The 26,956-nt window shown below is 42.6% G+C and overlaps 2 protein-coding genes across 5 annotated transcripts in view; both read left to right on the forward strand.

Moving 5' to 3' along the window:
• The first annotated feature begins 4,097 nt into the window (after positions 1 to 4,097).
• Positions 4,098 to 15,131, forward strand: LOC139576797 (KAT8 regulatory NSL complex subunit 3-like). 4 transcript variants are annotated; one of them, XM_071403284.1, is made up of 20 exons: positions 4,099 to 4,554; positions 5,043 to 5,306; positions 5,504 to 5,674; positions 5,880 to 5,970; positions 6,132 to 6,317; positions 6,436 to 6,567; positions 6,859 to 6,975; positions 7,091 to 7,189; positions 7,353 to 7,424; positions 8,365 to 8,439; positions 8,587 to 8,744; positions 8,952 to 9,015; positions 9,214 to 9,396; positions 11,728 to 11,884; positions 12,160 to 12,237; positions 12,681 to 12,857; positions 13,088 to 13,175; positions 13,370 to 13,497; positions 13,904 to 14,010; positions 14,106 to 15,131. In XM_071403284.1, exons 2-20 carry the CDS (start codon positions 5,101 to 5,103, stop codon positions 14,340 to 14,342), a joined length of 2,526 nt encoding a protein of 841 aa, XP_071259385.1. In that variant the 5' UTR covers positions 4,099 to 4,554; positions 5,043 to 5,100; the 3' UTR covers positions 14,343 to 15,131. The 4 variants fall into 4 exon arrangements, with proteins under 4 accessions (XP_071259388.1, XP_071259385.1, XP_071259387.1 ...); XM_071403287.1 differs by lacking the exon at positions 13,370 to 13,497 and having other exon boundaries at positions 4,098 to 4,554; XM_071403285.1 differs by lacking the exon at positions 7,353 to 7,424 and having other exon boundaries at positions 4,101 to 4,554.
• Positions 15,132 to 20,043: 4,912 nt separating this feature from the next.
• Positions 20,044 to 26,956, forward strand: part of LOC139576799 (bone morphogenetic protein 1-like) — a 61,992-nt gene continuing 55,079 nt past the window's right edge. Inside the window, exon 1 of the mRNA XM_071403288.1 lies at positions 20,044 to 20,384. Within this exon, the coding sequence (XP_071259389.1) occupies positions 20,240 to 20,384 (145 nt within the window). The 5' untranslated portion in view covers positions 20,044 to 20,239. The remainder of the gene's footprint in view (positions 20,385 to 26,956) is intronic.

Consider the following 26,956-nt stretch of genomic DNA (forward strand, 5'->3'; position numbering starts at 1 on the left):
ACTCTCCTGGATGCAGGTCCCCAGTGTTTTTGGAGAGATCAACAAACGTGGGGTGGATGTACCGTGTTGATGACTGTGTTGTCAATGTCTTTAGTGTCTGTGGTGCAAAGGTAATCATGGGCCTTCACAATGGTCTCAGCTTTCTCTGGGGCAACCTCAAGGGCTCGTCCCAGGATCCTCCATCTTGCTGCAAGGATCACAAAGCAGTGATCGTTGTAGATCTTCTTCGCATTATCAAGCCCAGAAGAATCTTTGAATAAAATAAGTGTTTTCATTTGTATTGAAGAGGAATGAACATGACAGCTATCAAATGTGTGGTGTAACAACTGTGTAGCATGTGCTTTAGACATAAGCCCCTATTCTCTTACAAAGATGCCTGAACACTTTTATGCATATCATTACAATAATTTTCACATATGTATATAGTCACATGTAAACTCAGCAAAAAAAGAAACGTCCCTTTTTCAGGACCTTGTCTTTCAAAGCTAATTAGTAAAAATCGAAATAACTTCACAGATCTTCATTGTAAAGGGTTTAAACACTGTTTCCCATGCTTGTTCAATGAACCAGAAACAGTGAACCAGAAACAGTTAGATCATGCACCTGTGGAACGGTCGTTAAGACACTAACAGCATACAGACGCTAGGCAATTAAGGTCACAGTTATGAAAACTTAGGACACTAAAGAGGCCTTTCTACTGACTATGAAAAACACCAAAAGAAAGATGCCCAGGGTCCCTGCTCATCTGCGTGAAGTGCCTTAGGCATGCTGCAAGGAGGCATGAGGACTGCAGATGTGGCCAGGGCAATAAATTGCAATGTCCGTACTGTGAGACCCCTAAGACAGCATTACAGGGAGACAGGACGGACAGCTGATCATCCTCGCAGTGGCAGACCATGTGTAACAACACCTGCACAGGATCGGTACATCCGAACATCACACATGCGGGACAGGTACAGGATGGCAACAACAACTGCCCGAGTTACACCAGGAACACACAATCCCTCTATCAATGCTCAGACTGTCCGCAATAGGCTGAGAGAGGCTGAACTGAGGGCTTGTAGGCCTGTTGTAAGGCACGTCCTCACCAGATATCACCGGCAACAACGTTGCCTATGGGCACAAACCCACCGTCGTTGGACCAGACAGGACTGGCAAAAAGTGATCTTCACTGACGAGTCACGGTTTTGTCTCACCAGTGGTGATGGTCGTATTTGCGTTTATCGTCGAAAGAATGAGCATTACACCGAGACCTGTACTCTGGAGCGGGATTGATTTGGAGGTGGAGGGTCCATCATGGTCTGGGGCGGTGTGTCACAGCATCATCGGACTGAGCTTGTTGTCATTGCAGGCAATCAACGCTGTGCGTTACAGGGAAGACATCCTCCTCCCTCATATGGCACCCTTCCTGCAGGCTCATCCTGACATGAGCCTCCAGCATGACAATGCCACCAGCCATACTGCTCGTTCTGTGCGTGATTTCCTGCAAGACAGGAATGTCAGTGTTCTGCCATGGCCAGCGAAGAGCCCGGATCTCAATCCCATTGAGCACGTCTGGGACCTGTTGGATCGGAGGGTGAGGGCTAGGGCCATTCCCCCCAGAAACATCAGGGAACTTGCAGGTGCCTTGGAGGAAAAGTGAGGTAACATCTCACAGCAAGAACTGGCAAATCTGGTGCAGTCCATGAGGAGGTGATGCACTGCAGTACTTAATGCAGCTGGTGGCCACACCAGATACTGACTGTTAATTTTGATTTATTTTGACCCCCCCTTTGTTCAGGGACACATTATTCAATTTCTGTTAGTCACATGTCTGTGGAACTTGTTCAGTTTATGTCTCAGTTGTTGAATCTTGTTATGTTCATACAAATATTTACACATGTTAAGTTTGCAGAAAATAAACGCAGTTGACAGTGAGAGGACGTTTCTTTTTTTGCATATCTTATCTGGATATGGTCACATCAGATTTACCCTCAGAGGGAATGCCTGGTATCCCACAAAGACATATGGGCTCTGTGTTTGGGTTCCCCGCAAGCACTCCGGCCTTGGTAGCGGCAGCTGGCCTGCAATGAGTTGGGAGCCAAACTTGCGTCATGAGAAGATTCCCGCATCTCCCTCCGGACCATATGCGCCCACTTCGATCATAGTGAAGCGGTACCTTGGATCACAGCCTGCCTTCAGGACCATTGCTTAAAAGCCCTTGTAGTTGTAGTACTCGCTGCCCAAGTATTACGGAGCTCAGATCCGAATATTTTTCCCGGCATTGACAGCTCGTGCACAAAACTGATCATTCCAATGATCCCCAAAATCTCTGGGGATTTCTTCCCATTTTGCAGCAATTGCAATTCAAAAAGAGACACGTTTGTTTCTTCTTCTGTGGTTAAGAAAGTAGTGTCGTAAAGCATATAACACCAGACTAGGCTGACATGTAGCTAGGTAGCTAGCTAGTATTTGTAAACAGGCATAACACCAGATTGGAAGTTCAAATGTCATTACTAACTAGAGTCAAAGAGTGCCTCCGCCCCTCTTGCTTGGTAAACTAATCTGGTTCCCCAAGCCCTTTAGTGGATATACACTACACAAGACGGACTTCCTTTCTGGGTAGAGTAAAACTAAAAGAGTCCGCTGCCACAAAAAAACGACTCCACCCACGTGTACGCACATCAATGAAGTGGAGCTTGTAGATGCCTATAGGCGGATGCCATGGATTGAGACGCAACCCATGCAAAAAAAAAAAAAAGATACTGTATCTCTAGTTTAAACTGACAGATTTGTTTTATTATGTTACTTATATTGACGTACCGGTGCATCAATAGACTCTAAGGGGATATTATTAATATGACAATGTCTAATTCAGTTACATTTTATGTATGTCAGATAATAAGCTGAGAAGTAAAGGGCATTGAGGCAAAGTCATATAGTGAGTGAGAAACTAAACTGCTAACACCATGTGGAACAAAAATGTAACTGAAAATCTATCTGTAGGGTTTATTGATTGTTCTCTCATTTCCTATAGGTACAGCTCTAGCTGTAATCCTGTTTGCTCTGCCTCCACTGTCCCATGCTGCGTGTCATCTTTCAAAATATGAAACCAGGCAAAGGACAAGACAACAACCCCTCAACTAACAAGAAAAAACATATAGGCCTACATTAGCCTATAGAGCACAGAGTAATGAAAAGAATGTCAACTATGTTTTACATTTCAGAAACTAATGCTGTGTTAGGAAGCCTACTCTGATGAATCACATGGTGTCTTTTTAGGCATGATCCATTGCCAGGACCATTTGGATGGTACATGGCATTCTCTAGGGTCTAGGTGGAGGAACAGTGGATGAGATGTGCTGCCATGCGTAAGAAACAAGATACAAACATGTTGTTAAAAATGGTCATAATCATGGCACGTTGTCTTTACCATTTCAGTTTGTTGGAATAAAAGTAGTTCACTGTTGGCTCTAATGAAAATAAAGAACTGTACAATATAATTTGATAATTTGATTTGTTTGGTGTAGGGCTGCATTCCCCTGCAACGTTCCAAATGACTGCACGACGGAACTTGATATGAAGAGGTGTAAATATGACGTATTTATGAAGAATGATCGAGCTGTGCTATGCCCGTACTTTGGTGGTGTGGGGAAATGATTGGTGTTGTCTGTCATTTACTGCCAGTAAAATATCAATAAAAAATATAATTCAGATCAACAACAAAAAAATGTGTGTGTGGTGGTGTTGGGGGGGGGGATTCTTCTATCCTTGTGGGAACCTAAAACCCCAAAGTCCCCACAAGGATAGTAAAATAAAGAAAAACTCTCCCTTGTGGGGGCATTTCCCACTTCCCCATGAGGACAAAGACTATTTTAAGTAGCTAAGTGGTTAGATTTAGGGATACAATTACAATTAGGGTTTGAATTAGGGTAAGGGGTTATTGGTTTAAAAATCATATTTATTGACTGTTTTCACATTTTACAATCATAATAGTTCATATAAATACAAATCAGCTTTCACATCAATACATGGATTCATTATTACATAACATGGTTTACAGTGTGTAGTAGCAGTTACATAAAATGTGTTCTAAACTCTCATCATCATGACAATTAGGCATAGGACAAAATGTACTTTGAACAAAACAGCTCCACTTTACTACGGAACGCACTGGTAAACGTCGTACGGAAATCCACCATGTAGTTTCTATGATATTTGCTGATAATTGTGTACTGAGTAGATTTTTAATACATTCTTTACCATCTGGCTTACATAGAGCCACTGCTTTTCAGGGTTCAGAGCAGGCGCTGGCCAAGGCCCCAGTACATGCACCGCCCGTAGGAAATAGCTATCCAGGCGTTGTTTTGCATCCGTGTACTGACAGTGGCAGTGCAAAACAAAAGGAAGTCGGCTATAATCAATGATTTATAGAAACCCGAGGCGGAGTAGTCCTTCTCAAATGTGAAAATTTACATGGAATTTAGATTTTGACGTTTATATTTGACTGAATTTGGACAAAATTATATTTCGATTGCAATCACATAATGCTATCAATGGTAGTAGTATGAAAAGGTGAGTAGCCAATACGACTAGCGCGTGCTAGCTTTAATGCTACTATGCTCGCCAAGTTAGCTAGCTACGTAGCCACGTTGTAATGCCCGGTATGATTGTTAGTTACCCCTTCTGTAAGCTATGCGCTAACGTTAGTGTAATGCATATTTCGTGTTGTTAGCGCATCTGTCTAGGCCATGTAGCTAGCTTACGTTAGCAAGTTAGCCAGCTACATAATAAAGTAATGTCAACAGCGCACAGCTCGCTCTCCGCCATGCATGATGCAAACGCTTGTTGTTTGCTATCAACATTATGAGAACATCTCTAAAGAATCTAGCTAGCTAAAATAATGCAGCTAACGTTACAAAATTGGTTATTAAGCCAATGCATAAGAAAGGTGCTTGTAAGGAACCAGCTGTGGGTTAAAGATGAATGGTCCAACTCAAATGACGTGATGTCCCATTATGTTTTGACGTATATGATATTGATCATGGTTCCTCCCCCTTCAGGCTTGGGTTGAAAGGACCACTCTCTCAGAGCTGTAGGGCCTTGTGGCCCCAGTAGAGGATGTACCGTAGTGGGGACTTCCAGAATTCAGCACAGAGGATGGGTACATCCTTGCTGTTCCAGTTGTCAGTTCATGAGCGTGAGCAGGACTTGGTGTTATTGGACCACAGCTATGCCAAGCCATGGAATGCCCACCCGGACGCCAGCAGGGCCCGGCCCACGCGCATGCTGTTCGTCACACCCCGTCGCCAACCTGATGCCGCTCCGTGAGTGTCAACCCTCATAATCCTCACTAATGACTCAATGCCCAAATTATTTTATGCACACATATGACAACACTGAAGGCATGTCTATCTTTCTGCCTCAGAACAAATTTAATTTTGTAACTTTATCAAGGCAATAATTAATTGACCGCTAAAACTGGATAACATCATTGACTGAAGTATGTTTGTGTCTTTTGCAGGGAATCAGATCTGTCAATAGATGTGGAATCTGTCACGCCTACACCTATTCGACTCTATGACAACCAGAAAGCACGCAGTGTTATGAAGGAGTGTGAGCGACATGTTTTATTTGCTCGCACAGTTGCCGATGGTCCCCCACCCCCTGATGACTGGGACGAACGCATAAACAAGTGAGTGGCCTCTACCCAACATCCCTTTGAATAACCCTATAGAGTTTTTCAAAATATACATTATTTCTGACTTCTGTGGTGCAGTTGCCTTGTTTGCTCAGCTCTTGTATGCACTTTTTCCTAAATTATTAATGTGTCTCATTCTCCATTTCAAATAGTGATCATCTTCAAACTTCATTACTGGTACACACTGCTTGTATTACAGGGCTGGATGGTCGGTCACTCAAAGCAAATTATTTAATAAGGTGCTGAAAGCTCTGCAAGCTGAAAGACTGGCCCGGCTTGCCAATGAAAATGTGAGTTCATAAACACCACCTAAATGCTTTTGTATGTGGTGCCGATTTTGTTTTAAAAGTGATTCAACATGAAAATATTGCATTGACATGTTTCAGTTTGAATGACTATCAAAGTTCCTGTCCCTGTTGTCCCACCATCTCACCACCCTTCTGACTCGTAGGCCTCCAATGAGACAGTATTGCGCAGGATTGCTGTGGACAAATGTGCCCGGAAGGTGCGCCATGCACTGGCCAGTGTCAACTGGGACACCAAACTGACCCAGTGGCTACACAGCACCCTGATAGAGTCTCTCAGTCTGGCCATGCTGGCTGCTTACCTGGACGTACTGCAGACACTCAAGAGCAAGGTACTCATTATCTCTCTCTTTCAAAATGTGATTACACTTTGATGTTTTGACACATGCATTTTTATATAGAGGGATACATTCTATCAGGATGATTCACCATTCCTCTCTGTCTGTGCAGTTGCCCTTGCTGATTGACAGGATGCTGCTGACGTCGTCAGTAAAGACTGGAGCGGCTGGTGCAGAAGCCCTCTCTCTGCTCCTGAAGAGGCCCTGGGATCCAGCCGTGGGCGTTCTGTCTCACAACAAACCGGTACGTCTCTAATGCTGCGATCCCTGTCAGTGGTGCTGGGAGCAATCAGAATTCACTGCAGTCAAAGAATGAATAGGACAATGGAAACAAACACACATTCCAAATTATAATAGGGATGAAAGTGATAGTTGTGGCAGTAAGAGAAAGCTCTTAGTAGTTTCATCTTTATACTGTTTTATATGGCTAACTGTCTTACTTTGACCACTGTTTTGACTTGCACTACTTTGATTACATTTCCCAAATGATGTGATGATAACCAGATGCCTATCTTTGTTCTTGTCTGTATTGCAGAGCAAGCTTCCTGGCTCCCCACTCATCTTAATTGTACCATCAGGTCCCACCAATCCTGTTCTTTCTACCCCTCGCCGATTTAGATTTTGGCAGTCACAACTCTCCTGCTTGGGAAAGGTTTGTATCTATTCTATTCATACTCAAGTGTGACTGCGTCTCTGTGTTTTATTCACACCAAATAGGCTTTTGGGCAAGTAATTGAATTACTTACTGTATAATGTGTCTATCCCAGGTTATCCCAGTAAATACACATGTAAACAGTGGAGCCAATGTGGGCATCACTCAGTGTCTGGAGCACATGTTGGCCACAGTCAGGGCCAAAGTCATGGAGGTAAGGCTGTTCTATGAATCTGAAGTTGTGTATCCAGATTAAAGTTCCTAATCGATTTGACCGTTGCTGCTAATTGAGGTTGTTGTTTGAATACTATGTACCAGACTGATCTGTCTATTCATTTGCTTCTATTAATTTGCTTTTCAATGCATTTATGCACCAGATCCACAGTCACTTCCCTCACAAACCCATTATCTTGATTGGCTGGAATGTGGGAGCTCTCATCGCCTGTCACGTAAGGCTGCTTTATGAATGCTGTCTCTGTCTATACTGAACACATATAAATGCAACATGCAACAATTTCAAGGAGTTATAGTTCATATAAGGAAATCAGTCAATAAGAAATGACACCCTAATCTATGGATTTCACATGACTGGGCAGGGTCGCAGCCATGGGTGGGCCTGGGAGGGCATAGGCCCACCCACTTGGGAGCCAGGCCCAGCCAATCAGAGTTCGCTTTTCCCCACAAAAGGGCTTTATTACAGACAGATACTCCTCAGTTTCATTAGCTGCCCGGGTAGCTGGTCTCAGATGATCCCGCAGGTGAAGTAGCCGGATGTGGAGGTCCTGGGCTGGCATGGTTACACGTGGTTTGTGGTTGTGAGGCCCGTTAGACGTACTGCCAAATTCTCTAAAATGACATTGGAGGCAGCTAATAGTAGAGAAATTAACATGAAATTCTCTGGCAACAGCTCTGGTGGACATTCCTGCAGTCAGCATGCCAATTGCACGCTCCTTCAACTTGAGACATTGCACATTTTTAGAATGGCCTTTTATTATCCTCAGCACAAGATGCATGTGTAATGATCATGCTGTTTAGTTTCTTGATATGCCGCAACTGTCAGGTGAATGGATTATCTGGGCAAAGGAGAAATGCTCACTAACAGGGATGTAAACAAATGTGTGCACAACATTTGAGAGAAATACGCTTTTTGTGCTTATTGAAGATGTCTGGGATCTTTTATTTCAGCTCATGAAACATGGGACAAACACTTTACATGTTGCGTTTATATTTTTGTTCAGTATATATGGTGTTCACATTTTCTAAGAGTATTCTCTGTGATGCTCAGAAAGATATACATCTGTTGGTTATTGAAAACCAATCCATGGTTTGACGTGTGCGATGGGTGGATGTGACATTGGCGCACATATTGACGTGGTTGTCCTCTCCCAGGTCTCCCTCATGGAGTACCTGACCGCTGTGGTGTGTCTTGGCTTTCCTCTGCTAACAATCAGTGGGTCAAGAGGGGTAAGGAAATATGCTCAAATCTGTTCTGCCTTGTGGAGACATTAGGATATGATGCTTCTACTAGTCTTACAGTTTCAACATTCTTTCACGGGTCAGGGATGTGAGTCATAGACTTGTATTGACTGTATTTGTATTGTTGACTGGCAGGATGTGGATGACCCCTTACTGGACATGAAGACCCCAGTGCTGTTTGTGGTTGGTCAGAACGCTCTGCAGTGTGGCACAGAGGCCATGGAGGAGTTCCGAGAGAAACTTAGAGTCGACAACAGCATGGTGGTGGTGGGGGGAGCTGAAGACAACCTCAGGTGGGTTAAGCCTACCCTGGGTTTACTCTGAGGAGGGTTAGTGGTCTTCACACGCTATTGAAATATATATGAAGACATTGGAATTTAAGAAATCAATTTTAAACTTGTTGACTGCTCACAGTCATTTTCTGCATGGCTATTCAATTGAAGAATTTGAGGACATTTCAGTTTATTTCTCAGTCATGATTAAATGGTGTCTTTCCTCAGAATCAACTCAACAAAGATCAAATCAGAGGGACTGACACAGACCATGGTGGATCGCTGCATTCAGGTTGGTCCATTTTTCTTGTCCTTGTCTTGGAAAGGAACCATGTTCGTTTTATTCAGACAATGTTGGCTAAGTGCAGGAGTTTCTACGAAAACTCCAAAGAATTTTGAGAATTAAACCATGGCCATCAAACTCTTCACATATAGTGTCAGTGAAATGCTTTTGATGCAGATATACATGCCTGTTGTCTCTCGTGTGTAGGATGAGATAGCAGACTTCCTGTCGGGAGTGCTGGAGCGGGCGGAGAGCAACGGCTCCGGAGAGCTGAGGGACCTGGACACAGAGAAGAAGAAGCAGCCCTGGCGGGAGTTACCCTTTGACCTGGAGAAGGCCCGCCCCTCTTCACCTGCCCTCAGAGTACCCATCTCCCCCTCAGGCTCCGAGGTACATCCTGCATCACTCAGTCACGCTTAGGAAAACTAGCAAGGTAATGCTAGGAATTATATACACTGACTGTACAAAACATTAGGAACAACTTTTGCCCTCAGAACAGCTTAAGTCCGCCGGGGCATGGACTCTAGAAGGTGTCGAAAGCGTTCCACCAGGGATGCTAGCCCATCTTGACTCCAAAGCTTCCCACAGCTGTGTTAAGTTAGCTGGATGTCCTTTGGGTGGTGGACCATTCTCTATACACACGGGAAACTGTTGGGCGTGAAACTCTGCACCATTGCCGTTCTTGACACACTCCAACCGGTGTGCCTGGCACCTACTACCGTACCCTGTTCAAAGGCACTTAAATATATTGTCTTGCCCATTCATCCTCTGGATGGCACATACAGTGCCTTCGGAAAGTATTCACACCATGACCTTTTCCATATTTTGATATGTTACAGCCTTATTCTAAAATGTATAAAATTTAAATAAAAACTCAGCAATCTATACACAATACCCCATAATGACAAAGAAAAAACATTTTTTGTTTGTTTTTTTGCAAATGTATTAAAAATAAAAAACAGAAAGACCTTATTTACATTAGTTTTCAGACCCTTTGCTATGAGACTTGATTGGACGTGATTTGGAAAGGCACACACCTGTGTATATAAGTTCCCACAGTTGACAATGCATGCGCCAGAGAAAAACCAAGCCATGAGGTAGAAGGAATTTTCCATAGAGCTCCGATACAGGATTGTGTCGAGCTACAGATCTGGGGAAGGGTACCAAAAAATGTCTGCAGCATTGAAGGTCTTCAAGAACGCAGTGGCCTCCATCATTGTTAAATGGAATAAGTTTGGAACCACCAGACTCTTCCTAGAGCTGGCCAAACTGAGCAATCGGGGGAGAAGGGCCTTGGTCAGGGAGGTGACCAAGAACCCGATGGTCACTTTGACAGAGCTCCAGAGTTCCTCTGTGGAGATGGGAGAACCATCCAGAAGTGCAACAATCTCTGCAGTACTCCACCAATCAGGCCTTTGTGGTAGAATGGCCAGACGGAAGCCACTCTTCAGTAAAAGACATATGACAGCTCGCATGGAGTTTGCCAAAAGACACCTAAAGAAGCAAGATTCTCTGGTTTGATGAAACCAAGATTGAAATCTTTGGCCTGAATGCCAAGCATCACGTCTCGAGGAAACCTGGCCCCATCCCTACGGTGAACCATGGTGGTGGCAGCATCATGCTGTGGGGATGTTTTTCAGTGACATGGACTGGGAGACTAGTCAGGATCGAGGGAAAGATGAACAGAGAAAAGTACAGCGAGATCCTTAATGAAAACCTGCTCCAGAGCGCTCAGAGTGGGGCGATGGTTCACCTTTCAAGAGGACAACGACCCTAAGCACATAGCCAAGACAACGCAGGAGTGGCTTCGGGACAAGTCTGAATGGCCTTGAGTGGCCCAGCCAGAGCCTGGACTTGAACCCGATCGAACATCTCTGCAGAGACCTGAACATAGCTGTGCAGCAACGCTCCCCATCCAACCTGATAGAGCTTGAGAGGATCTGCAGAGAATGGGATAAACTCCCCAAATACAGGTGTGCAAAGATTGTGCTTTAACAAAGTACTGAGTAAAGGGTCTGAATACTTATGTAAATTTGACACTTCTGTTTTATTCTTTATAAATTAGCAAAAATGTCTTAACCTGTTTTTGCTTTGTCATTATGGGGTATTGTGTGTAGATTGAGGCGGGAAAAAACTATGTAATACATTTTAGAACAAAGCTGTAACGAAACCAAATATGAAAAAAGTCAAGGGGTCTGAATACTTACCGAAGGGTCGTTATCGCTTAATTTTTTTATTATATAATAAATGTGGGTCAGAAAGAAAAGTCAGTGTAGAACATCATTGCCCATCATGCATTGCTCTAACTTTCAAAAGATTGTTCCGAAGTTTGCCCACAAAAAAGTATTTTCCTACGAATTAAGTCGCTAATTCTTGGGGGTCTATTCACACACAAATGCACAAAATCTGCTGAAATACTTTTTGGACATATTTGCATGATTTGAGTGAGATTGTGTTGGATGTCTTGAGACGGCATCCAAATAAAAGAAACATCTCTAGCTTAGGCTGACAGATTCTTATGGGGATTTTGTATTATTATGCTAATTCGATTTTCACGGGGTGCAGACATTGACCTTCGGGGGTTAACAAGTGACATCAAAAAGGGATTATATCTTTCACCTGATCAGACTGTCATTGAAAGAGCAGGTGTTCCTAATGTTTTGTACACTAGTGTACATTGCTGATCATTTGATTAGCCGTGTTTTCTGTTTGTGTCCTCAGGACCTGTCCAGTGTGTGCAGCAGTCTCACCTCCAGCCCCAAACCAAAGACCTCGGGACTGTCCCCGGCACAGAAGTCCAGCCTGATCACCGCCACACAACTCCTCAAGACCCATATGCAGCGGTCTGGGACGGTGCTCACACACAAGCAGGCACAAGGTTTGTGGGCTTACTAGCGTGTATGAACACACACACACACAGCTCTCACATTTGACACATTTGTTTGTGTGCGTTTGTTCTAATGAGTCAGTCACCTCCATTGCCAATGTGGGCTTGGGAAAATGTGAATTAAATATTGAATGGTGAAAATAGTTTTCTTTGACATGAATCTTGTTAGAGCAGTCACGACAACAGAAGGGCACAATGGAATGTGACTGATATCTTTTCATCCCTTCTCTTTCTACTATTCCTTCTACCTTTTTAATTCATTCCAGCCCACTTTGCTGCTTTTATGAAACAAAACATGCTTGTGAGGAAAAATCTTCCCCCTGGCGCTCCCTCCTGTGTCTTCGGTAAGTATCTCCTCTTTTCTCTTCTGTCTGCCATCTCCCTCTTACTGCCAGATCATTAGCCTCTGCCGAGTCCCCAACTACCGGATGTTCCGGTTTTCAGTGGAAATGGAAAGAGCCTATGATGCGACCTCCGCTTTTGGACGTTAACAAGGCGGCACTCCATCTGAACTCCTCCACATTTACTGGACTTGTTGAACAATGCAGAAGAGAACCTTCCCTTTTTACTTATATTTTGTCTCGTCAAGACCATGTAGGGGAACTAGTTTAAGATGTTTATTTTACGCCTTCTACGTTAGGTTACCAGATAATTGATGTACATTTTTTACAGGGTCATATAACAATTTATGTACAGGGTCATATAACAATTTTGAGAATTTGTATCAGGGTTGATTGAAGTGGTCTGGTTTGTATATCCCAGTCAGTGATGTCTGTCTGTGTCTCAGTGCCTGTATCCAGTGAGCAGACTGAGAGCCTGGAGAGAGATGAGTTGATGGCCCATCTGAAGAGGAGGCAGACGCCCAGCCACACTCCCACCAAGGCCTCAAAGAGAGCTAAGATCAAGGTGACCATCCTGCATGGAGAGACAGCAGGGGGCGCTGTCAGCTCTGCAGCACAGGAAGGTAACTGGCTCAGATTTAAGTGTGGGTAGTTTTCTGCTCCTCTAAATGAATGATTCAGTAAAGAAAAATTAGAAATAGTTTCCAAGATAATTTAAATATTTGTAGGGCTTATATGGATCATATTCATTTCCTCCGTTTCAAAACTCATTAGAAACCATTGTCAATGTTATATTGTGGCGTTGTCCGATCAGATTTGGCTTATTCTCTTCATGGTCTGTTTTCCAATGCAGTGGGCCCCTCTGGGAAGCCCCTGAATGTGACTGTGGGACAGACTGTGTCTGGAGCCAAGGAAGTCTCCCGACTCCTCACAGCCCAGCGGTAGGCCTGACACACCATGATCTCCAACTTTCCAAACTCTCTCCCGTTGGGCAGCGGTGTGTGCTGCAAACGGATTGAGTTCTGGACTGGTTGGAAGTTATTGTATAGAAAATAAACTATGGGGAGGGTAGCTACCACAGCAGCTCTGTTTATCGGAGCAACTTTGAGTAGATTGATTGTGTGTGTTAATGCAGGTCTGGTAGTCTGACAGGGGTGTCTAGTGCCCAGAGTCTGGGTTCCAGCTCTTTCCACAATCTGCAGAGTTGCATGGTGTCAGGGTCCTCCTCACAAGTCCAGGCGCAAGCTCCTGCTACTGTCCAAGGTATCTGCTACCTGCCTGCACGACTGTCCTAACTCGGCACTGCAGCAGATCTATCTCACAGAACACTGAACAACAACCAAATATGTTGTACAGTATATTTTCACAGATGTGTTAGTTGCAATGCAGAGGAACAGAGAATCAATGTAAAAAGAATGGGACTAAAGTGGAGTTTTATGTCATGATTTTGAGCACTTCACGAGAACCGATCTGAGCAAACAATGTTATTGATTACTTTTTGCGTTACCCCTGCAATGTCTCTGGTTGTTTTTTCAAGGTCGTTATTTTGAATAGACAAATAGGGGTGGTTCTCAACTGTCGTCACCAGCAATTGTGTTGTTGAGCTTCCTATATTGACTGTGTCTAAATGTGAACTGTGCTGAATCATTCTCGCTGTGTTTGTGTGCAGCACCTTCCGCCAGCAGCCTCCTCCACGGCCTAAGTTTCAGTCTACAGGAGATAGTGACCAAATCCCCTAGCCTGCCCAGCACAACAGCTAGCATGGGCAGCATTCAGGTACACCCAGCCTCAAAAACCTGCTAAAAGTATCCTTGTGTCTGTGTGTGCTGACTCATTGTTACTGACTGGCTCTACCTCTCCTCTCTCCCTAGGCCCTCGGTGGGAAGCCCCAGGGTCAGGTTCTTAACTCCATAGGTACTGGCAGCAGCACTCTGCTCCGGGCAGTGCCTGTGGTCTCCACTGGAGGGCTGACTAAGACAACTGCCATCCACCAGCTACTCAACAACGGCGGGCTGGCCAAGCCGGCGAGTGGCCTCCCCGGCCTGCCACACATCTCCATCCAGAGCGCCGGTACGTCTCGAACTACCAAACCAAGGCGGCCACGCTGAATGCCCAGGGTAAACTCCTTAACCCCTTGTTTCGGGAAAGCTAGAAAAGCAGGACGGGCCCTATCGCCAGTTCACTTTGGCCACACTACAGATGGGTGACACAGATAGTGGACAGCATGATCAGTAATGTGTATGCAGATAGTCATCTATGAAGATCCTAGGTGTTGTCAGTATCTGAAAAGCCAGACTTGCAGCCGTGTAACATTGAGTATATAGATTTGTATCGTACGGGATGTGTTTTTGTACTAATTTTCATGTTTGGAAAGAGCCATAAGGAAAACATCAATGAATACCATGATCCGGGAGGATGTGACATTGGAATTAGAAGTTTGATGAAGTCAAGTTTAATAGTTATTGTTTCTGAATCAATGGAAGTCTGCGGATATGTCAAATGTAAATGTTCAAAATGCTGACGTGAGAATCCGTCAATGGCATGTTCATATTTGCATGATGTTGCTTTGAATACATGGAACTCTTGATACAAAATTGATGTCACAAGAATTGTGAATCAGGAGGGCCAAAAATTTGTGCATTTTAATATTGTCTAAATGTCACATGACTACAGAATATGTCAATGGCCCTGTTCAGAATGAATTTCTTCACCACATACGTCCACTCGGTAAAGATGGTCTTCATGTTACATTATTAATTAAAGCAGCAGCCATACTTCCAGATGCGCACAAGGACCCACAGACTCACTTTGGAGGGAGTAGAAGAGTTGAAGGCAATAATATTCACATCCGGCATACCATCTCTGTTTCTATCATTGCAATAAAGACTGGAAAATAACCCATGTTTTCATTCCTATTTTTCGATTTAGAAATGGGTGTTGCTGTTAAGATATCCAAGTCTTCCTCTCCTTCCCCAGGATTGCTGTTGTCTTTGGAGGCTTATTTTTGTAATTCTGTGTAAAGTTTGAACCTGGATGAATCATTTACGCTAAGACTAAAACAAGTTATTTTCTTACATACTCCAGTAGAAATCCTGTATATACGGGAAGATCTCAATTGCATACACCTCGCGTCCATTTGAGAACAGGGACCTCTGGCTTTCTCATCCAATGCGTTTTTAGAAGGAGAGAGGACGCGAGGAGTATGCAATTGAGATCTTTCCTCACTGCGTCTCCTGACATGGACTGTTCTCGTCATTGAGAAAAGCAAGCCAGACATGAAAATACAGCCAAACACCAAATACGCCCTTGGGCACTTAGTTTTATTTGAAGAAATATTTGATCTGATTTAAATATTTTTTCCCACATCGGATTAACACTGCTGGATACTCGCTGTTCAGGAATGTCAGCTGGAAAGTTGCCTGCTTTGCTGTGTCTGAGGGAAAATTCTGTCTGAACTAGGCTTGACACCCAGATCTAGTTAAAAGATCGGAGTAGATCTGTAACCCATGCCATCTCTGTGTGTTGGCAGCAGGGCTCAGAGCCCCCAAAAATATAATTGTGACGCTGCGAGGACAGCCCAGCAGAATGACTGCACTGAGCTAGGCTGTGGGTGGCACGGATGCTGTCCAAACATCCTGATATGAAAGTCTCTCCTCACAAACAGCAAACATGTTAACTTTTATCACATTTTCTAAAACAATGGATTGGTACCAAATATCCTGAGTGTACAAAACATTAGGAACATATTGGAACAAAAATTTAAAACACATCCTAATATTGAGTTGTACCCCCTTTTGCCCTCACAACAGCCTCAATTTGTCAGGGCATGGACTCTACAAGGTGTCAAGAGGTGTCCTTTGGGTTGTGGACCGTTCTTGATACACACAGGAAAACTGTTTGAGTGTGAAACTTGTCAGCATTGCCATTCTTGACACACTCAAAACGGTGCAGATGGTACCTACTACCATGGTACCTACTACTGTTCAAAGGCACTTAAATATTTTGTCTTGCCCATCACCCTGTGAATGGCACATACACAATCCATGTCTCAAGGCTTATAAATCCTTCTTTAACGTGTCTCCTCCCCTTCATACACAGATGGAAGTGGATTTAACAAGTGACATCAAATAGGGATCATAGTTTTCACCTGGATCCACTTGGTTAGTCTGTCACGGAAAGAGCAGGTGTTCTTAATGTTTTGTACACTGTATATCCTCTATTTCAGTGATGACCTAATGATGATCGTGATGACTGAATCATGCCAGATGCCAAATGTGATGCCATCATCCTGAACGGGGCTATGATCTGACTATTCAGATATGTAGATATGGGTTAGTCTATGTACACCCTGCCATTACGTCTACTCCCACCTCAATGTAGCAGAGGAACACTGCATTACGTAAAGGATTCATTCCCCATGGTTTGAGATGACTAGCTCTGTAGTGGATGAGTCTCCACTCTCCATCAACCCAACTGCCATATGTTGAGAGTTGAGGGCTTACAATATTGAAGGTATTTTGTCACATTTTGTAATCCTCAGCATCATTGAAAAGGATAGCCCTAACAGTTTTTTCTATATGCTTTGTTCTGTAACTTTGTTTGGCTCCAGTTGGGTCAATTCATTTATAATTTGACCTCCATCTCATGGGAGGAATTCTATAAAGCTTTTGACCTGGCAAGATGTTTCAAAAATATAATGTGTGGGACATTGATCGCATTTATTAATAGGTGGACTACTCCTGTGTTGTAAATGTGTATTTACAGATCACAAAATTTTACTTTTAAATGGAACAAGAGCGAGGTGAGAGGACATGATTGTTATAACAGAGGTTCAGCATCATTTTGAGCTTTTCATGTAAGTTTGAATAGCTCATCATTGGCAAGTAGTGAAGCATTGAACAAGCACATCATTATCTTCATACTTTATTCTTCTGCACTGTGTCTTTATTACACACATGGGTAACAGTCAGACAATATAGAGGAGAGCGTATGTTTTAGCTCTTATATAAGCCAGGCTTTGTCTGTGATAAACGGGATAAGTATGCCAGTCAGGAAGACAGCCAGAGACTGCTGTTGGACTAACCTCCCCACAGTTCATGGTAATATCTATTCCTTCAGGCAATCCATGTTTCACTCCTACCAAAATGCTACATGAGTGATCTATAATGTGGGCTGCAAGTGTTTGTCTCAAACACACTTTCTACATTAAGCTTTGTATGTGGACACCTGCTCGTCAAACATCTCATTCCAAAATCATGGGCATTAATATGGAGTTGGTCCCCACTTTGCTGCTATAACAGCCTCCACTCTTCTGGGAAGGCTTTCCACTAGATGTCAGAACATTGCTGGGGGAACTTGCTTCCATTCAGCCACAAGAGCATTAGTGAGGTTGGGCACTGATGTTTGGCGATTAGGCCTGGCTCGCAGTCAACGTTCCAATTCATCCCAAATGTGTTCAATGGGGTTGAGATCAGGGCTCTGTGCAGACCAGTCAAGTTCTTCCACACCGATCTCGACCAACCATTTCTGTATGGACCTCACTTTGTGCACGGGGGCATTGTAATGCTGAAACAGGAGAGGGCCTTCCCGAAACTTTTGCCACAAAGTCGGAAGCACAGAATCTTCTAGAATGTCATTGTATGCTGTATCGTTAAGATTTCCCTTCACTGGAACTAAGGGGCCTAGCCCGAACCATGAAAAACAGCCCCTGACCATTGTTCATCCACCAAACTTTACAGTTGGCACTATGCATTTGGGCAGATAGCTTTCACCTGGCATCCGCCATACCCAGATTGGTCCGTCGGACTGCCAGATGGGGAAGTGTGATTCATTACTCCAGAGAACATGTTTTCACTGCTCCAGAGTCCAATGGCGGCGTGCTTTACACCACTCCAGCCAACACTTAGCATTGTGCATGGTGATCTTAGGCTTGTGTGCAGCTGCTTGGCCATAGAAACCCATTTCATGAAGCTCCTGATGAACAGTTCTTGTGCTGACGTTGCTTCCAGAGGCAGTTTGGAAGTCGGTTTTAGATTTGTGTATTGTTTTGAATTGTTAGATAGATACTACTGCACTGTTGGAGCTAGGAACACAAGCATTCCGCTACACCCGCAATAACATCTGCTAAATGTGTACGTGATCAATTAACATTTGATTAGATTTTTTTGTGAGTGTTGCAACCGAGGACAGACGATTTGTATGCTCTTCAGCACTCGGTGGTCCAGTTCTATGAGCTTGTGTGGGCTACCACTTCGCGTCTGAGCCGTTGTTGCTTCTAGACATTTCCACTTCACAATAAAATCACTGACAGTTGACCGGGGATGCTCTAGCAGGGCATCCTATGACGGTGCCACGTTGAAAGTCACTGAGCTCTTAAGTACGGGCCATTCTACTGCCAATGATTGTCTATGGAGATTGCATGTCTGTGTGCTCGATTTTAAACACCTGTCAGCAACGGGTGTGGCTAAAATAGCCGAATCCACTAATTTGAAAGGGGTTTCCACATACTTTTGGCCATGTAGTGTATTTTAAATCTCCAAAACGGACAAATTTGCTTGGTTGCTTCCCAAGCTTACTGAGTGAGACCCCCACTTACTGAGAAATGATTCAGGCCACATTTGATCAGGATCTTTGTGTCAAAATGCCACTTGTATTTAGTCAACACAGCTCCATCCTGTTCACTCCCAAATCACAGGGATGAGTTAGCATTTGATTTGTCACGTAACTCAACTGTCTTTGCAGACTGATCTACATGTTTTTGCAAACTTTGAATTGTCTACATTCAGAGTTTGCACAATTGATCATTTTATGCAGTATCATGATCAGAGGAACAGGTAGGAATGGCCTATGTTTGATCTTTTACATGTTTGCTGTCGTCATTTGTATTCAGATAATAATGAAATAATCAATATTTGTCATCCTTCGTGTTTACTTTTAGATTACAAATAAATTGTGTTTTTCTTTGCAGGTAAAATATGATAATTCCATGTGTTGGCAACAGGTGGCGCTCAACTCAGTAAAAACCATTACTGTTTTAACTGGTTCTTAATGATACACAGTATGAGTTATAACTCCCTCTTTATTTTTCTAAATTAATATTTCCTTTTGTCTCTAATTGCATAGTTAGTTTGATATCTGATTTATAGATTTCATCAAGTAATAATAAGGCTGTTTTTTGTCACATCTACGGAAGGGTTCTGCCTTGTGTCTGGGGTAGGGGGAAGCCTGTCTCTGATAAACGGCTTAATGTTTCTTTACAACCAGACAAAATACACGATGAACTGTGTGACTTATAAATCACCTGAGTAGAATAGTGATGACAATGCCAGCCAGGAATAAAAGTGTGTGTGTGCAAGCGTGTGTGTGTCAATCCATCTCCATTGGCCTTTCTTTATATCGACTATGGGAGCAGAGGGGTGTGATCATTTGGGATGATGAAACACAAAATGTTATTTGTAACTTTGTAATGATAGGTTTTTGATTTACTTACTTTCAAATTACACAAATCAAGTCAAGTTTATTTCTCATATGCACAGAAACACATGGTACACAAAAACATAAGACTGGTTGATCTTCATTTTCCAGTATTGACCATGCACATTCCGATCTTGTGCTGTTGAAATGAAATGTGTTTACACAATGAAATCATGTTTGTAAAGTTACATTTAGGGATTATAATTAATTAAAGACTAAGATAAATAAGTATTTTACAGACGAGTAAATACGGGCCCCCATTGCTATGGCTCGTCTCCATAGATCACAACGTGATGATGTGCCACGATCACCGAAGTTTGCAGGCAAATGCGCTAGCCCGGAGCACGACTAGGGAGCGAATCACTGCCCCATAATCAAGACTTTGTGAAGAGGCTGAGCTCTGATTTTAAACCCGCCCTCCGGAGAGATCTAATTTCCCCAAAACCTCCCATTTTCTCTCTCTCCTTCTGTCCTTTTTTCTTTATCTCTTATTTTTCGTCTTTCGCTGTAATCTACCCCCCACTCACGAATCATGGATCTCACAACGAGATGTTTGTTTCTTCTACCCTGCCTTTGCATGATATCTGCGATCGATCTAGAAGCAATAGAAACAAGCTACTATGTGGAGCCCACTGCCACTTCAGATGTGATCGACTATAAGGATCCCTGTAAAGCTGGTAAGATTTTGGAACGCTATTTACCTAATTTATGTGGACCTCAAACATGCCACGAAATGCTTTTGTGTGCCTGGAAGCTTGTGGTCAGTGAAGGAAATGCATTTGGAGATGACAGCGGTGAATCGAGTTTTAAAAGGTATAAGGATATTTTATATTTCTTTATTTTTGACCTATTGTCATAGTTTTGCTGATTCACGCGTTGAACATAACATACTATTGACATAGCTGGTGGTGGAAAGCTGGCACTCATTGAAATAAAATAAGGACAATGTCATTTCTCAGGGTATAATGTTCAAAACATGGAAGAAAAAAAGTTGAGCATTTTTACTGGAACATAATACAAACATGTTATTAGTTTAAAAGTTTTGTCATATCTTTATAGAAAGTATTTTTGATGTATGATCTTTCTGTGTAGTTACATTTTTTATTAGAATAACCTATTTAAAGAGATTTTAAGGAGTTATAGCCTAACTTGGAAGAATAAATATCCATTGGAGAGCACCAAATAACCACCTATTGAACTGTCAGTTGAAACTATTATAATCCTTTCTACCGATCTTACGTTCAGTTAAGTAGGCCTTGATCGTGAAGAAAAACGCTGCATTTTAGTATGTTATGAGGCTCCGGTGTTACCCACTTGGTTTTGTCATTGCGCAAAATGACGTGCACGTAATACTTCACCGGCTGTTCATGTGACCACTGAAAACAAGCGGCTGGAGGGGGTGCTGTAATGTAGACCACACCTGGCCTATTTTATCCTCATGTATGATCTCCAGTTCTGACCACTCTAAATCCCAATTCTGTTGACATTAATTGGGAGCCTATGTGATCTTCTAAATATACACTACATGACCAAAAATATGTGGACACTAGCATGAAAAACAGGCCCATAACATTATTCCTCCTCCACCAAACTTTACAGTTGGCACTGCATTAAGGCAGGTAGCGTTCTTCTGGCAAACACCGATTCGTCCATCGGACTGCCAGATGCTGAAGTGTGATTCATCACTCCAGAGAATGCGTTTCCACTGCTCAAGAGTCCAATGGCTGCAAGCTTTACAGCCAACGCTTGGCATTGCACATAGTGATCTTTGGCTTGTGTGAACCTGCTCGGCCATGGAAACCCATTTCATGAAGCTCCCGAAGAGCAGTTCTTGTGGTGACGTTGCTTCCATAGGCTGTTTGGAACTCAGTAGTGTGTGTTGCAACCGAGGACAGAGGATTTTTTTGCGCTTCAGCACTCGGCGGTCCCATTCCGTGAGCTTGTGTAGCCAACCACTTCGTGGCTGAGCTGTTGTTGCTCCTAGACGTTTCCACTTCACAATAACAGCACTTACAGTTGACTGAGGCAGCTCTAGCAGGGCAGAAATTTGACGAACTGACTTGTTGGAAAGGTGGCATCTCATGACGGTTCCACGTGAAAGTCGCTGAGCTCTTCAGTAAGGCCATTCTACTGCCAATGTTTGTCTATGGAGATTGCATGGCGGTGTGCTCTTATTTTTTTTCTTCTTATTTTTTCCCCCTGCACCTATCAGCAACGGCTCTGGCTGAAATAGCCGAATCCACTTATTTTAAGTGTTGGCCACATACATATATATATATATACAGTTGAAGTCGGAAGTTTACATACACCTTAGCCAAATACATTTAAACTCCGTTTTTGACCATTCCTGACATTTAATCCTAGTAAAAATTCCCTGTCTTAGGTCAGTTAGGATCACCACTTTATTTTAAGAATGTGAAATGTCAGAATAATAGTAGAGAGAATGATTTATTTCAGCTTTTATTTATTTCATCACATTCCCAGTGGGTCAGAAGTTTACATACACTCAATTAGTATTTGGTAGCATTGCCTTTAAATTGTTTAACTTGGGTCAAACGTTTTGGGTAGCCTTCCACAAGCTTCCCACAATAAATTGGGTGAATTTTGGCCCATTCCTCCTGACAGAGCTGGTGTAACTGAGTCAGGTTTGTAGGACTCCTTGCTCGCACACGCTTTTTCAGTTCTGCCCACACATTTTCTATAGGATTGAGGTCAGGGCTTTGTGATGGCCACTCCAATACCTTGACTTTGTTGTCCTTAAGCCATTTTGCCACAACTTTGGAAGTATGCTTGGGGTCACTGTCCATTTGCGACCAAGCTTTAACTTCCTGACTGATGTCTTGAGATGTTGCTTCAATATATCCACATAATTTTCCACCCTCATGATGCCATCTATTTTGTGAAGTGCACCAGTCCCCCCTGCAGCAAAGCAGACATGATGCTGCCACCCCTGTGCTTCACGGTTGGGATGGTGTTCTTCGGCTTGCAAGCCTCCCCCTTTTTACTTCTTAACATAACGATGGTAATTATGGCCAAACAGTTCTATTTTTGTTTCATCAGACCAGAGGACATTTCTCCAAAAAGTGCGATCTTTGTCTCCATGTGCAGTTGCAAACCGTAGTCTGGCTAATTTATGGCGGTTTTGGAGCAGTGGCTTTTTCCTTGCCGAGCGGCCTTTCAGGTTATGTCGATATAGGACTCGTTTTACTCTGGATATAGATACTTTTGTACCTGTTTCCTCCAGCATCTTCACAAGGTCCAAATGTTGTTGGTCTGGGATGGATTTGCACTTTTCGCACCAAAGTACGCTCATCTCTAGGAGACAGAACGCGACGGCTGCGTGGTCCCATGGTGTTTATACTTGCGTACTATTGTTTGTACAGATGAACGTGGTACCTTCAGGCGTTTGGAAATTTCTCCCAAGGGTGAACCAGACTTGTGGACGTCTACATTTTTTTTCCTGAGGTCTTGGCTGATTTCGTTTGATTTTTTCCATGATGTCAAGCAAAGAGGCACTGAGTTTGAAGGTAGGCCTTGAAATACATCCACAGGTACACCTCCAATTGACTCAAATTATGTCAATTAGCCTATCAGAAGCTTCTAAAGCCATGGTATAATTTTCTGGAATTTTCCAAGCTTTTTAAAGGCACAGTCAACTCTGTGTATGTAAACTTCTGACCCACTGGAATTGTGATACAGTGAAATAATCTGTCTGTAAACAATTGTTAGAAAAATTCCTTGTGTCATGCACAAAGTAGATGTCCTAACCGACTTACCAAAACTATAGTTTGTTAAAACTTCTTCTTAATAGGGGGCGCCATTTCCACTTTGGGAAAAAATAGTGCCCAAATTAAACGGCCTCGTACTCTGTTCTAGATCATATGATATGCATATTATTATTACTATTGGATAGAAAACACTCTGAAGTTTCTAAAACTGTTTGAATTATATCTGTGAGTAAACAGAACTCATTTGGCAGGCAAACTTCCAAACAGGAAGTGAAAATTCTGAAATAGGTCTCTGTGAAGGGCTGCTCCTATTCAATTGCCTTGTATTTATGGATATGTATGCACTTCATACGCCTTCCACAAGATGTCAACAGGCAGTAGAACGTTGAATGAGGTGTCTAGCCTGATGTGGGACCGAATGAGAGCCTTTGGAGTGACAGGTCAGCCATATTGGCAGTATTTTGCTGCGCACCTTGGTGCACCATATCGTTTTCTGCAATGCGTTAGGTAGACACGAAGAAATACTCCGTCTGGGACGTTATTGGATACATACGAGAAAAACACCCTAAAGATGGATTTTCAACTGAGTTTGACCAGTTTATTCGACTTTTATTATGACTTTTGGAATTTTTCGTTCCATGCGCCAAACTTTCATGGACACGTGAGCTAGCCAAAAGTTGCTAATTCGACAGAAGAAATGGACATTCTAAAACAAAACAACGATTTATTGTGGAACTAGGACTCCTGGCACTGCATTCTGATGAAAGTTCATCAAAGGTAAGAGAATATTTATGATGTTATTTTGTATTTTTGTTGAATATGTTGACTCCAACATGGCGGAGAATGGCTGAGCGCTGTCTCAGATTATTGTATGATGTGCTTTTTACTAAAGTTATTTTTTTAAATCTAACACAGCGGTTGCATTAAGAACCAGTGTATCTTTAATTATATGTCCAACATGTATTTTTCAGCAAAGTTTATGATGAGTTTTTCTGTTAGATTACGTGACTCTTTGGAGCATTTTTGCGCCATGTTCACAATGTAAAACCAGGATTTGTAGCTGTAAATATGCACATTTTCGAACAAAACATAAATGTATTGTATAACATGATGTCATAAGACTGTCATCTGATGAAGTTGTTCAAAGGTTAGTGATTAATTTTATCTCTATTTGTGGGTTTTGTGAAAGCTATCTTTGCGGTGAAAAAATGGCGTTGTGTTTTGGGCTAACATAAATATATGTTGTGTTTTCGCTGTAAAACATTTTAAAAATCGGACATGTTGGCTGGATTCACAAGATGTTTATCTTTCATTTGCTGTATTGGACTTGTGATTTCATGAAATTATATTATATGATATTCCCTGTGGCGCTAGGCTAGGCTATGCTAGTCAGCGTTTCTGATGAGGAGGATCCCGGATCCGGGAGGGTGATTAAGTTTAACAAGAAATGTGTGGAGTGGTTGAAAAGTTTTAATGACTCCAACCTAAGTGTATGTAAACTTCCTACTTCAACTGTATATATTATTTTAAAAAGCAGCCAACAAGTGCGCAGCATATGTGGGAACTCCTTCAAGACTGTTGGAAATGCATTCCAGGTGAAGCTGGTTGAGAGAATGCCAAGAGTTTGCAAAGCTGTCAACAGTGCAAAGGGTGGCTACTTTGAAGAATGTATAAAATACAATATTTTGATTTGTTTAACACTTTTGTTGGTCACTACATGACTCCATATGTTTTATTTCATAGTTGGGATGTCTTCACTTTTATTCTACAATGTAGAAAATAGTAAAAATAAAGAAAAACTCTTGAATGAGTAGGTGTGTCCAAACCTTTGACAGGTACTGTGTATATATCTTGGCTGTTGTTTGTTTAGTGGTATTACTCTTATCATATGGATATTCTCCCATAGCCTAGGTTCTAGACATAGCCGCGGGAAGTAGGGGTGCTGAGGGTGCTGTAGCACCCCCTGAAAAATCAGAATAAAAAGAAAACAATATTATGCACTGGGGCTTAACCAGTTCTGTATTGGCGGTTCGATATAGCTGTCTCTAGCGTGCTGAGAAATCTCAGCACCCCCCTCCAGCAGAGGCAACAACAAGAAACGTAGACTAAAATCATTCAAATCCTGATCTAAAATTGCAATGGCTGTTTACCTGTAAAGGCTGGCTTTAGGACCATGCAGAGCATTGGAGAGCAGCTTCTAGCCTGTGCACCCTTTTCTGTCACTTTTAGAAAGCAGGGGGCAGAGACAGTGCCATTTCCTTTGCCGATAAGCTGTTTAGGCAGTGTGCTGATTGCTTTGAACTTGGTCTTGTAAGCCTTGTTGTAATCTGATAGCCAGGGGTTCATTTTAATTGGGAGGGGAGTCCTCCTTTTTTGAAACCAGAAGCTGTCTTATTGCTATTAAAATATAGGTTGTGATAGCTGTAAGCCTAATTTATTATTTTAATTTTTTCGCCCAGCAGGCTAGTGCAATTTTGGTTTCAGGTAGGCCTATTGGTATGAAAATAAACAACTGAACAAGAGCATTTTCCAAAAATACATGTCTTGTTTTTGGCTTTGAAGACAATAACAATTGCAGGCTATAACAAATGTGCATTGTCATGCAGTGAGAATGATAATTGAGATCATGCAAATAATTAATGATTATCTAGTTGGGCTAACTTTTTTTACTTCTTGCTATAGCTGGCAGTACCTACAGTTGAAGTCGGAAGTTTACATACACTTAGGTTGGAGTCATTAAAACAAATTTTTTCAACCACTCCACAAATTTCTTATTAACAAACTATAGTTTTGGCAAGTCTGTTGTGTCATGCACAAAGTAGATGTCCTAAGTAATTTTTCCAACAATTGTTTACAGACATTATTTCACTTATACATCACTGTATCAAAATCACTGTATCAGAAGTTTACATACACTAAATTGACTGTGCCTTTAAACATCTATATCCACAGTAAAAGGGGTCCTATATCAACATAACCTGAAAGGCCGCTCAGCAAGGAAGAAGCCACTGCTCCAAAACCGCCATACAAAAGCCAGACTACGGTTTGCAACTGCACATGGGGACAAAGATCGTACTTTTTGGAGAAATGTCCTCTGGTCTGATGAAACAAAAATAGAACTGCTTGGGCATAATGACCATCGTTATGTTTGGAGGAAAAAGGGGGAGGTTTGCAAGCTGAAGAACACCATCCCAACCATGAAGCACGGGGGTGGCAGCATCATGTTGTGCGGGTGCTTTGCTGCAGGGGGGACTGGTGCACTTCATAAAATAGATGGCATCATGAGGATGGAAAATTATGTAGATATATTGAAGCAACATCTCAAGACATCAGTCAGGAAGTTAAAGCTTGGTCGCAAATGGGTCTACCAAATGGACTATGACCCCAAGCATACTTCCAAAGTTGTGGCAAAATGGCTTAAGGACAACAAAGTCAAGGTATTGGAGTGGCCATCACAAAGCCCAGACCTCAATCCTATAGAAAATTTGTTGGCAGAACTGAAAAAGCGCGTGCGAGCAAGG

Source organism: Salvelinus alpinus, chromosome 5, assembly GCF_045679555.1.
Source record: "Salvelinus alpinus chromosome 5, SLU_Salpinus.1, whole genome shotgun sequence".
In the NCBI taxonomy this organism is placed as follows: domain Eukaryota; kingdom Metazoa; phylum Chordata; class Actinopteri; order Salmoniformes; family Salmonidae; genus Salvelinus; species Salvelinus alpinus.